At 37.2% G+C, this 13,271-nt stretch overlaps 1 protein-coding gene across 1 annotated transcript; it reads left to right on the top strand.

Moving 5' to 3' along the window:
- The first annotated feature begins 791 nt into the window (after positions 1-791).
- Positions 792-12,597, top strand: LOC107747749 (excitatory amino acid transporter 1-like). The gene is made up of 9 exons (XM_016562344.1): positions 792-1,047; positions 1,175-1,312; positions 2,879-3,086; positions 3,173-3,215; positions 4,215-4,528; positions 5,883-6,116; positions 7,753-7,947; positions 8,075-8,209; positions 11,987-12,597. The coding sequence occupies exons 1-9, from the start codon at positions 831-833 to the stop codon at positions 12,183-12,185; spliced, it is 1,683 nt and encodes a 560-aa protein (XP_016417830.1). The 5' UTR covers positions 792-830; the 3' UTR covers positions 12,186-12,597.
- Positions 12,598-13,271: the final 674 nt, after the last annotated feature.

The raw sequence follows: 13,271 nt of genomic DNA, 5'->3' as shown, positions 1-13,271 counted from the left end.
GGGACATCTGGTAACCTTACCATAGGCCTAACCTTTTTTGTGACATAATCAGCATGTGTTGTGACTGTTTGTGATGCACTAGGTTTAAAAGTGCTTAACATCTATACAGTCTATGCTTTTGTTGTATGGAAAAGAGCAACTTACATTCTTCAAAATTTCTTCTTTTTGTCACAGTCTTCAGCGGGTGTGCCCAGGAGGGCCACCAGATGACTGTTCTGTGAGCACATGGCTTGTGTTGTGTTTGTCTGTTGCCATGTGCTCTCTCCTGTCTATTGTCTTGCCCCGCCCATCTTGTTACCTCGTTATAGTTTAAGTTGCTCCACCTGTGTCTCCCTCGTTAGCCTCCTCGTTTGGTTCCTATTTATTCTCCTGGTGTCTGTCATCCTGTGCTGATCCGTCATTTCTCATTGTGTGTGTTTCGTGTCTGCATGTGTGCAGCTTTAGGCCTGCCTGTCTGTTTTTCCCCTTCGGGGTGGTTTGAGTTTGTTTTTGTTTCATTTTTATTATTAAAATAAATAACCATTTCTCCTGCAATTGAGTCCTCGCTTCATCTCCCCGCACGCACCGTGACACTTTTGTTCCAAAAAACGAAGAATTTTCACTTTTCATACCCTGCAATGACCGATTCGTATTTTGCCATTTAATCACATCATGATGTAGAGTAGAATACACAATGTGTGAATGTTACATCTCGGTTTTAGCTGATACTACTTGAAAGATGGTGAATTTTAAGTCACAAAAAAATGAATTTTAGCCTTGATATGGTTCTTTCTGACTTCTCGGCCACAGTTTCCCACGAAAGCCTGTTGGACCATGTATTAGAGCTGATTATGAACGAGAAGCCTCCAAACAGCACTAGTCTGTTTCTGAGTGAAGACTCTGAGAAACCACAGCGCGCTCAGGAGGGCCTCCACCGTCTGTGCCGAGCGTTACAGAAACAGATGTCAGGAAGTCGACGAAAGATGGGCGGCATCACACGAGACAGCATCAAGACGTTCCTGCGGAGGAACGCCTTTGTGATCTTCACGGTGGCTGCTGTGGCTTTAGGTAAAGGAGTAAATCAACGGGCGAAACAGCAGGGAAAACACAATGTTGGGCTTGTTTTTTTGTTGATAGTGGCAGGGGAGTATGAAGTTTGAAAACTGATGTTTCTCATCTCTTTGACTGCATATAGGGGTGGTGTTGGGTTTCGCGCTGAGGCCTCATAACCTGTCCATCAGGGAGGTGAAGTATTTCTCTTTCCCTGGAGAGCTGCTGATGAGGATGCTTCAAATGCTCGTTCTACCGCTCATCGTCTCCAGCCTTGTCACAGGTACACCAGAAAAACCCTTCACGCTCTATAGAGCATTCGCTAACCATTTCAATTCCTTTACATTAGTTAATGCATTAGGTATCATGAGCTAACACTCAAAAAGGATTATTTTGTCATCATTTACTCACCCCCCCAAATCTGTATGAATTTCTTTCTTCTGTTGAACATAAAAGAAGATATTTTGACATCAAACAGTAGCGATTGAATTCCATACTATGAAGGTCATTGGCTACCAGCAATGGTTACCACATTCTTCAAAATTTCTTCTTTTGCGTTCAATAGAATATATTAACTATTGTTATGCTTTTACTGTGGCTTTGTTTTGTGCAATTTTACTATATAATTCAGTTCTGTTAACCTTTGGGGTTAGTCAAATTTAAATATATATATATATATATGAAGAGTGTATTTGCAAAAACAGATAACTCCGTTTTTTTAAATGTTCAAAAATCATGTTTTTTTTATTATGTTGTCGTGTTTTTATTGTGTTTTATCGTGTTAGTTAGCTGTATTTTTCTAGTTATTTTTACTTAATCAAAATAACCCAACTGCAGTTTGATTGAGATTAATTGGAATGCACAATGAAAAACATGATTTTTGAAAATTGTTATAAATTGTTATTATATATATATATATATATAATTTTTTTTAGTTAGAAAGAATGCATCAAATTGATCAAAAGTGTAACAGAAAAATAGTAAGCCAGTAAGACATTTACAATGTCACAAAAGATTTCTGTTTCAAATAAATGCTTTTGTTTAAACTTTCTATTCATCAGTGAATCCTAAAATTATATAACACTTAACACCATGAGTGTAGGTTTGATTTTGGCATTGGAGGGGACATAACGGCAGACAACAGACGTTTAATTATTTGATCAAAATTTTTGCTAGGGACAATTTAGTAGTGGCTGGATATTGGCTGGGACATGTCATAGCGTCTCTATTAAATTCTACACTGTTGAAAATCATAACAAGTGATGGACTTTGACTTTGGAAACTATAGTTCTACTCCAAAAACAAAAAACAAAACAAAACAAAAACATGGCTACAACTCGCATTTCACGAACTGAATGGTTCGCGATCCACGCTCTGAGTCCTGATCTGTAATAATGGTTCGCGAATCATTATTCAGATCGGGACTTCGGCATATTAGAATGATTTCTGAAAGATCATGCGACACTGAAAACTGGAGTAATGATGCTGAAAATTCAGCTTTACATCAGGAATAAATACATTTTAAAATATATTAAAATAGAAAACAGTTATAATTTGTAATAATATTTTGCAATATTACAGTTTTTTACATATTTTTGATAAAATACATTTCAGAAGAGAAGTCTTTAAAAAAAATCTTATTGCTCCCAAACTTTTGAATGGTAATGTATGTAATATCTATAAAAAACAGTATATGTAAAAATGAACACTGACCAATTATCAGTCTGTTAAGCTATTTAACCATAAACTATTTAATCAAAAAAGCAATGAACGATGGTGATATATATTGTGATTGACACAGAAATGTTCAACAACAGATCTTTTGTCTCTTGCTGTTGCATGCCTTCAGGAATCTCCTCTTTAGACAGCAAGGCCTCTGGGAAGATGGGAATCCGGGCCATCGTCTACTACATGGTGACCACGTTTATAGCGGTTTTCATCGGTATTGTAATGGTGATTATTATCAGGCCGGGTAAAGGCAGCAGGGACAGTCCAGTGGCCTCTAGTGGCAGCATTGAGCCTGTGCAGGCCGCTGACGCTTTTCTGGACCTGATAAGGTGGGGGAAAAGTTTAGTTCGACTGATGCGATGCTTGTTTGTTTTTTAGATGCTATGGGATCTCATTTTTCTCATTCTTCTTACAGAAACATGTTTCCACCAAATTTAGTTGAGGCCTGCTTTAAACAGGTTTGTGAATCCTCTCCGAATGCATCTCTGAAGATAATGTGCCACTTCTCATTTGGCACTAGGGCTGCTTGATATAAATTTGATATCACAATCAGTGTTGAGTGTGATGCATGACTAATGCATTAAATACTGTAATTTAAGTACCTTTCCCTTCAAAAAGAAAGGGATTATTCTTAATTTAATTACAGTTACTCCTGATGTAATACTGCGTAGACTAATAGAACAATTCTGTTAGGGGATAGTTCACCCAAAAATGAAAATTATCCCATTATTTACTCACCCTCAAGCCATGCTAGGCATATATGACTTCCTTCTTTCAGATGAAGCCGCTGCGTTTCCGCATTCGTCACTTCTGAGCAGCGCATGCGCAATCGCCGACCTCATACGTCATTCCCCCGTAACTGCTTCCATTTACAACAGTGAGCGCAAGCTAGATTAAAGTGATTATTACATTTTGAATATGGATATTTTTCTTACAAAAACGCATCGATTCGCTACAGGAGGCCTTTGTTCACCCCCCGGAGCCGATGGATGCTCTTTATTTCACTTCTTTTGGACTGATGCACTGCAACACCTGCTGACTGCCATTAAAACAGCTTGGAAGATCAAAGACCATTTTTAATATAACTCCGACTGGATTCGTCTGAAAGAAGAAAGTCATATACACCTAGGATGCCTTGAGGGTGAGTAATTCATGGGCTAATTTTCATTTTTGGGTGAACTAACCCTTTAACATCAAAATATATCATCTAATGTTAAAATGTATGCTTTTAATCCCTTTAAATACATTTCAAGAATAATTATATTATATATTTGAAAGAATTAAAAGTGCAGTTTATCCTTATATTGTTCAACTGGTCGAGGTTGATATGGGATTTAGAAAATAATTAGTAATAAGCAATGCGATACTTTTCATATCGCAATATATATTGCAGAAAATCAATAAAAACATTATTTTTTCCCAATATCATGCATGCTAATCACCCATTTTTCTTGCAGTACAAAACACTATACAAGAAAACCCTGTTGACCAAAAATGTCACCATCGTGGTCAATGCGACAGACAGCTTCAACTCTACAGACCTCAGCCAAGCGTCCAACTTCAGCACAGTCCTGCAGACCATCCAGGAGACGGTGGAAGAGGTGGTGCCTGTCTCCGGTTCCTCGAATGGGGTGAACGCCTTGGGGTTGGTGGTCTTCTCCATGTGCTTTGGATTAGTGATTGGAAACATGAAACAGCAGGGCCAGGCTCTTCGGGACTTCTTTGACTGCTTGAATGAAGCCATAATGCGCTTGGTGGCCATCATTATCTGGTTAGTGTGTGATTATGATGTTCTGATAACCTTCCTGCTGAATCATTAACAGTAAGGCAGTCATTTAGAGGAGAATGATGTGACGCTTGCTTTTTGTCCTGTCAAGATACATTAAAAAAGCAACTGACTGTAATACACCTCTTCGGTAATCATGCTTTTAATTTCTGTAGTACAGTTTATTTTGCATTTTTTGGGGGAACAAAAAGTAAAAATGCCAGTGAGATCCTGTACAATATTATAATGATAAAATAAGTCACATAAAAGAATTTGAAAATGTTTAAACATGTCTGTTTTACTACTTGTAAACTTGTTCGCCAAATAAAATGAATACGGTATGACTCACCAAAAATGTAATATAATAAAATGTTAAAAATACTTTTTTAACTTGTTGTATAATAATGATGATTAAGATGTGTACACTCTAAAATATTCAAGGTGTAAGGAACTTTTCTTAAAATTATATAGAAGTTTTTTTGACATGAAACATGAATACAAATCTTTTTTTTTTTTATGATTTTTCCTTTTTTTTTTCTTGGATACTCATAGTTGTGTTGAAAGCATAATAAGAAACTATCTTATAATAATGGATTAGTATGTCACATTAATGAGAAACCTTCTCATAATAACACATTAATATGTCATGATATTTAGAATAAAAAAAGCATCTCATAATTCGGACTCAGTATCTTGTAAAAACGAGAACATTACTTAAAATGACTAATAATGACTTAACATCTCATAATGATAAGAAAATGTGTTTTAGTGTTAATAGACATATAATAAGTGGAAATTATGTTTCATAATTGTTTTCTTAACATTATGACATCTTAACTGATAATTATGAGAAGGTTTATACAGTTTATACTTATACATACTAACTCATTATTATGAAAGTTTCTCATTATAATGAAATTATGTGATTTTCCCCTAAATGTTATGACATATTAAATATAGTTTGATAGGAAGTGTAATTTTTATGAGAAAGGTTCTCATTATTATAATATAGCCTACTATATTTCTTATTATTATGATGACAAATGTTCTTAAAATAATAAGGTGCTAAGTCATAATTATTTATATTTTTACAGTTAAAATATGAGTATATTTCTAAATATTATGGCAAATTTCTGATTATTATGATGTATAAATTCATTATTATGAGGACTTATGTCAATATTAAAATAAAAATTGCACATCGCATATTACAAATATCATGCAATGAAATGTAAAATTAATAAAAAAATCAAAGGCTCTATTTATGCATGTGTGTTATTAAATTATTACTTGTTAAAATATAATTGATTAAAATGTACTATTAATGAAATAATTGCTGTAAAATGTCTCTTCTGAGCAGGTATGCTCCGGTGGGAATCCTCTTCCTGATCGCAGGGAAGATCGTTGAGATGAAAGATCTTGCTCAGGTGGGCGGACAGTTAGGGATGTACACTGTTTCTGTTATTGTCGGACTCCTCATCCATGGCCTGTTCGTTCTGCCGCTGCTCTTCTTTGTGGTGACCAAGAAGAACCCTTTCACCTTCATCGCTGGGCTGCTGCAGGCTCTGATCACAGCTCTAGGCACCTCATCCAGGTATAAACACATTATAGACATCTATATAGGGCACTCAGTATATTTTACACATCTTACAGCATCAATACAGAGCAAATCGTCTGTTGTTGTTCTCACAGTTAGCTGAGAAGATCAGTCGGTCCAGTAGCAGATGGTGTTTCTAGCTGATATACATTAAAGACCCCATGGAATGGTTTTATGAATGTAGTGTGAATATATATTTCCTATTGAAACAGTAAATAGTACAGCACATATGAAAGGGCATCCTGTAGCTTTTAATTAACGTTGATTGAAGCCCAGTAAAACCACACCTGATACAGACAAAATCAAGCCTTTTGATGAATAAATTCTAGCTTCTTCCTTCACAACCAGTTGATGATTGGACAAGGGAATAAAGTATATTATGCGATTAATCGCATCCAAAATAAACGTTTTTTTAATATATTATGTTTTGTTTACATAATATATGTATGTGTGCTGTGTATATTTATTATGTGTATATATAAATACACACACATGCATGTATATATTTCAGAAAAATGTTATGTTTATATATTAAATATTTATTTATAATATAAATAATATGAATATAAATATAGACATGTAAATACATGTAAATATTTTCAAAATATATACTGTATGTGTGTGTATTTATATATACACATAATAAATATACACAGTACACACACATATATTATGCAAACAAAAAACTTTTATTTTGTATGCGATTAATCGTTTTGACAGCACTACTGTAAATAAAATATTTGTTATAGCTATTGTTGGGCAGACGTATGTAGTGTTTATAGTTTCTAGAATCAGATAGCATTTTATATTTATGAACCATATTTTTTATAATTTATTATAATATAGTTTGATTATATATACAGTAAATATTCATTTAATATGATATGATATCAATAAAATTATATTCTCTCAGATTTTAAATGTCTATATCTGCTAAAAGTTTATTTTGTCATATTTTAGCACTATGCTAGCACAGAGCTATTATAGTAAACTAAAATTAAAAGTAAAAACCTAACCATTTTTGAAATAAAATAAATGTTAACTGAAATAAATAAAATTTAAAAAACTTAAGCTTATTTTATTTCAGCTTGTTTCCAAGGCAAGATTTTGATATAAAACTAAAAAAAACTATTTAGACACATTTAGAACAACAAAAACTAATGAAAATTAAACAAAATTACTAAAACTATAACTAAAATTAATAAGGGATCAGAAAATACAAAAATATAATAAAATAAAATAAATAAAAAATATAATACAATGTAAAAATATAATATAAAATAAACTAATATATAATTCAAAATGTTACCAAAAACTATAAGAGCATCTCAGTGATACTAAAATAACACTTCACTAGCATATAAATGTTTGGCATATGATCTGAATAACAAGTCCTGAATATCATTATTCATTTCCCCCATTTGCCCCTGTATAGTTTGCTTGTCATTTAGGAGACATTTAAGAAGACGCAATGAAATTAATAGATTCTCATCCTGAATCCATGAGGTTGCAGCATTTAGCTATTTATACTTAGCCATCCTAAATATGTAAAGTATAACAATTTTTTGATGATTACATCTTAGTAATTCAATTCTCCTGAATAAATTTCAGTTGAGCTTCTTGTCTTCCTCAGCTCTGCCACCCTGCCCATCACTTTCCGTTGTCTCGAAGAAAACAACCATGTGGACAAACGAGTGACACGTTTTGTGCTGCCAGTTGGAGCCACAATCAATATGGATGGCACTGCTCTGTACGAGGCAGTGGCGGCCATTTTTATCGCCCAGGTCAATGACATGGACCTGAACTTTGGGCAGATCCTCACCATCAGGTTAGTGTTGGCCAGCACAAGTACTGAAGGAGTCTTTATCTCTTCTCACCTCCTTATTGCGAACAATATCTCCTGTGGGCTATTTTTCATCAAACTCCAAATTAAAAAGCCCTCATGTTTCCCGCAGCATTACGGCGACCGCCGCTAGCATCGGAGCAGCAGGCATCCCTCAGGCTGGGCTGGTTACCATGGTGATAGTATTGACATCGGTGGGACTGCCCACAGAGGACATTACACTGATCATCGCGGTGGACTGGTTCCTGTGAGTCTCTCTCAAATGTCACGCTGAAGCATGCGGCTCCAGTAGAGAGCACTCTCTCAAAGGTTATTGATACATAATGCAGACTGCTAATCTGAAGGAGTGTTGACACATTCGGCTTTCATACTGCTGAACACTGAATTGAATATGTTAAACGTTTCTCTTCAGTGACTTATAAGCAGAAAGTTTCTTTACTTAACAGATTATTAATGATGTTTGCTAATGTAAGCATTACTATTACTGATGCTTATTTAAAGGGATAGTTCACCCAAAAATTCTGTCATTAATTACTCACACTCATGTCGTTCCAAACCTGTAAGACCTTCGTTCATCTTTGAACACAAATTAAGATGAAATTCGAGAGCTCTCTGACCCTCCATAGAGAGCAACGCAACTGACACGTTCAAGGCCCAGAAAGGTAGTAAGGACATCGGGTGGTTCAACCGTAATGTTATGAAGCTACGAGAATACTTCTTGAGCGCAAAGAAAACTAAAATAACAACTTTTATTCAACAATTTCTTCTCTTCCGAGTCAGTCCTCGCCGCACGTTCACGAGAGTAGCACGACGCATACATGTGATGCTGCTGACTCAGGAACCGGCGTTCTGACATAGAACCATCCATCTCTCTTACTTCATCGTCCGTATATTCTGGTTCAAATAAGTAAGGCTGGGCAAAAAAATTGCAAGTCATCCTCTCTGTAGAAATCTTCAGACATGTTTACGAAGACTGTTTTATGTACAGTATGTGCATTCCTCTGCTTGTAAACAAGGCGCAGCGCATCTGAGTTCTACGTCAGAAAAAGTATTTTCACAAAAAGTGAATTCTCGTAGCTTCATTAAATTACAGATGAACCACTGATGTCATGTGGACTATTTTAATGATGTCCTTACTAGTTTTCTGGGCCTTGAACGTGGTAGTTGCATTGCTGTCTATGGAAGCTCAGAAAGCTCTTGGATTTCATCAAAAACATCTTAATTTGTGTTCCAGATGACATGAACGACATGAAGGTGAGTAATTAATGACAGCAGTTTCATATATGGGTGAAATAAGCCTTTAAAGGGGTCTTATTTTGCCCTTTTGCAAAGTCTTGATACTAGAATAGGTTTTCATGCTTGATTGTTCCAAAAGCACATTAATTTTCACATATTTTACATTATTGCAGTGCCTCTCTTCCCTGTTTAGTTCTTGTTTTGATGAAACCCCTCCTTCCGAAATAGGAAATGTGCTCTGATTGGTTAGCTGGCCCAGTGTGTTGTGACTTGCAAACCGCTTACAGCGTGTTTCCGGAAATGTCACGCCCCTAACCATAACTGCGAGTTTCTTCTGCTCAGCTGTAAATATTAATGATGGTGTCAGTTTTGCCATACCAGTATGAACCCAGTTCATGGCGACAACACGCTACTAAAGCAGCTCTTCTTCTCCGTCTTCTGTAGTGCAGCTCAACAAGGCCTCGCCCCTTTTTTGCATATTCCGTGGTGGGAATTATTTAAATGAGAAGTGCGCTGTAGTTGGAACAAGCCGTTTGTTGTAGTTTTGAAAAGTGTTTTCTGTTAAAGAGAATATCTCCTTTTAGAGTGGACTTTGAGCTTTGCATAGCCTTGCAGATCTTTTTATGCTTAAACAGCAACATAACACAGTAACTAAAGCTGAAACAGTCTAAAAGCTCAATAGGACTCCTTTAAACAAACTAAATTCACTATTACATTTATAATAAAATATTAAATTGTGTCACAATACCAGTCCTGCTCATGTGCATCAGACACAAATGATGCCTCAAACTCATGTGGTTTGTTGAGGAAAAGTGTGCTGTTACTTTTCTAAGCAGTAGGGTGAATTTACAGTTGGTAAAAACAGGTTAAAACATGCCATGAAATTGATTGAGGGCCCAAAACATATTTCATATGTGGACTCTTTTGACTTGGACCAGTAAGAGACCGGCTGTTAATCATCTTAATCACCTTAGAAACCACCTAGGGAGTGTCTACCCATAACAAGTCAAGTCAAGTCACCTTTATTTATATAGCGCTTTTAACAATACAGATTGTGTCAAAGCAGCTTTACAGTATCAAATAGGAAAATAGTGTCAACAATGCGGAAGGACAATAGTGAACACTCAATTTTCAGTTAAACACACACCAGCAACTGTATAGCAACACCTTTGCAACCACCCTAGTAACCACCTAGGGAATGAATCCTTGGCAACGACACACAACACTCAAGAAACTGCATAGCAACACCTTAGCAACCACCCTAGAAACCACCTGGGGACCACCGTGGCAATAACCCAACAACACACCAGCAACTGCATACAGTAGCAGCACCTTAGCAACCACCCTAGAAACCACCTAGGGATTGCCTTGGCAATTACACCCAACACACCAGCAACTGCTTAGCAACACCTTGGCAACCACACTAGAAACCACCTGGGGACCACTTTGGCAATGACCCTTATCCTAACCCTAACCTAACCCAACACAAAAGCAACTTTATAGCAACACCTTGGCAACCACCCTAGAAGCCACATGGGCAATGCCTTGGCAACCACCACAACAATCCAGCAACTGCATAGCAACACCTTGGCAACCACCCTAAAAGCCACCTAGGGAATGCCTTGGCAACGACACAACACACAAGCAACTGCATATCAACACCTTGGCAACCACCATAGAAGCCACCTAGGGAATGCCTTGGAAACCACCCACATCACCCTAGCAACTGCATAACATGTTAAAAGCCACTTTTACATCATAGCACCTGTATAGTAACACCTTGACAACCACTCCAAACACCCAAGCACGATGACAAAAACAATCCATAACACCTTAGCATCTGCATAGCAACAACCTAGCAACACCTTGGAAACCACCTATAACACTCTAGAAACTGCATAGCAACATGCTAAAATACCCATCACACCTTAACAATATCCAAGCAACACCTGCCAAAACCTTGGCAACCACCCTAGGAACCACCTGGGGACCACCTTGGCAACCACCCACAACACACCAGCAACTGATTAGCAACATCTTGGCAACCATCCTAGAAGCCACCTAGAGAATTTCTTGGCAATGACACACAACACAACAGCAACTGCATAGCAACACCTTGGAAACCACCCACATCACCCTAGCAACTGCATAACATCATGTTAAAAACCACTCTGTACACCATAGCACCTGCATAGTAACACACTGGCAACCGTTCCAACACCCTAGCAACATGAGAGAACCCATTTAGAACACCTTAGCATCTGCATAGCAACACTCTAGCAACACCTTGGAAACACTCTAGAAACTACGTACATAGCAACATACTAAATCACCCAGCACACCTTAACACCTGCAAAAACAATATCCTAGCAACCACCTGCCAACACCTTGGCAACCACCCACAACACCCTAGCAACTGCATAGCAACAAACAAACAAACAAAAAAACACTCTGAACACTTTAGCCCCTACAAAGTAACACCCTAGAAACTGCATAACAACAAGCTAGAAACCACTCATAACACCTCAATCAGAACACATTAGTGTCTGCATAGTAACACCCTGGCAACCACCCACAACACCCTAGCAACATGCTAAAAACCACTCTAAACACCTTAGCAACATATTGGCAACCACCCACAACTCCCTGACAACATGCTAAAAACCATTCTAAACACCCTAGCAACCCGCTGCAACACTCCAGCATTGCAGTGGTGAGCTTTTCATGGTAAAGCACCACTCAAACCTGAAGAAAATGGATTTAATGTAAATGTTTTTGTGTGGTTCAGGGATCGACTCAGGACCACCACCAATGTGCTGGGAGATTCATTCGGCGCTGGGATCGTTGAGCATCTGTCACGACAGGAACTCCAGAACCAGGATGTGGAAATCAGCAACTCTGTGATCGAGGAGAATGAAAAGCCGTACCAGCTGATCTGTCAGGAGAACGACTCTCTCAAACATCGCAACAGTGAAACCGCCATGTAATTATCCTCAAATCATTATAGTTCAAACCAACAGACTGTAAAAAAAGATGGCCGACGCTTCTCCACTTCTGTCCACCATAGAAAAGTGAAGCCAAAATATCCCAGTTACGGCCGTTGTCCAAGTGTGAAAATGAAGTAATTTGGGCCAGAGTGTGCGCAGTAGTGATTCAGTTGGAGCCCGCGCCAGTAGTGATCATGAGGTGGAGCTGCGGTATCAAAATCCCATCCAAGCTCCCACAGACCCAATCACAAACCCACAATCATGACACCACATGCCATTTTTATAGCATCAAACTAAAACAAACCGTATTAGAAATTCGGTGTTTGCAAAAAGTGATGACGGTTTTTGTGGGCGGAGACTATCTGGTAGTAGAAAATGACAGTTTTCTAGTAGCAATCTATGGAAGCCATGGAATAAAATTAAAAAAAAAAGGTATATTTGAGTTTATATTTCAAAATTCTGACTTTATTCTCGCAATTCCGAAATTATATCTCACAATTTTGATAAGAAGTCATGAGTTTATATCCCACAGTTCTGGCTTTTTTCCTCAGAATTTACAAACTCGCTATTGAGGAGTTAAATCCAGTTCTAAAGATATAATCTTGCATTTGTGACAAAAAGTCAGAATTGTGAGATAAAATAGGTAAATGTTATGTAAAACGTTATAGGTTTAAATAGTATTTCATGCTGTAACTGTAGGGCTAATACAATATGTCCCCTATGAACTGCATATGTGAATATTATTTAGACCTATTGTTTAAATCAAATTTAGGGTAATCACACCAGGTTTCATCCATAGTCTGTCCATTTAAACGTTAGTGTCTTTAGTCTGTGTCGACGGTATTCTATAAAAATGATTTGCATTCCGATTCTGACATCCAAAGGCACAACAACAATAAATTTTTTCTCTTATTCCATGGATTTGACCTGTTTCCCTCCACTTGTTGTTTTTCTGCCACCACAATGCACACGCAGCTCCAGGTGACATAACTGTGACATCTACTCCAAATTGGTCTATCAGCATGATAAGAGCTACCTAAAATGATGGAAACCATCTCTGGGAAAAATTAATTTCAAGTGTGATTT

Source organism: Sinocyclocheilus rhinocerous, unplaced genomic scaffold (assembly GCF_001515625.1).
Source record: "Sinocyclocheilus rhinocerous isolate Xijiao unplaced genomic scaffold, SAMN03320098_v1.1 scaffold671, whole genome shotgun sequence".
Taxonomy (NCBI): Eukaryota; Metazoa; Chordata; class Actinopteri; order Cypriniformes; family Cyprinidae; genus Sinocyclocheilus; species Sinocyclocheilus rhinocerous.
Note: the sequence above shows the minus strand (reverse complement) of the source record. Positions and strands in the feature narration are given on the sequence as shown.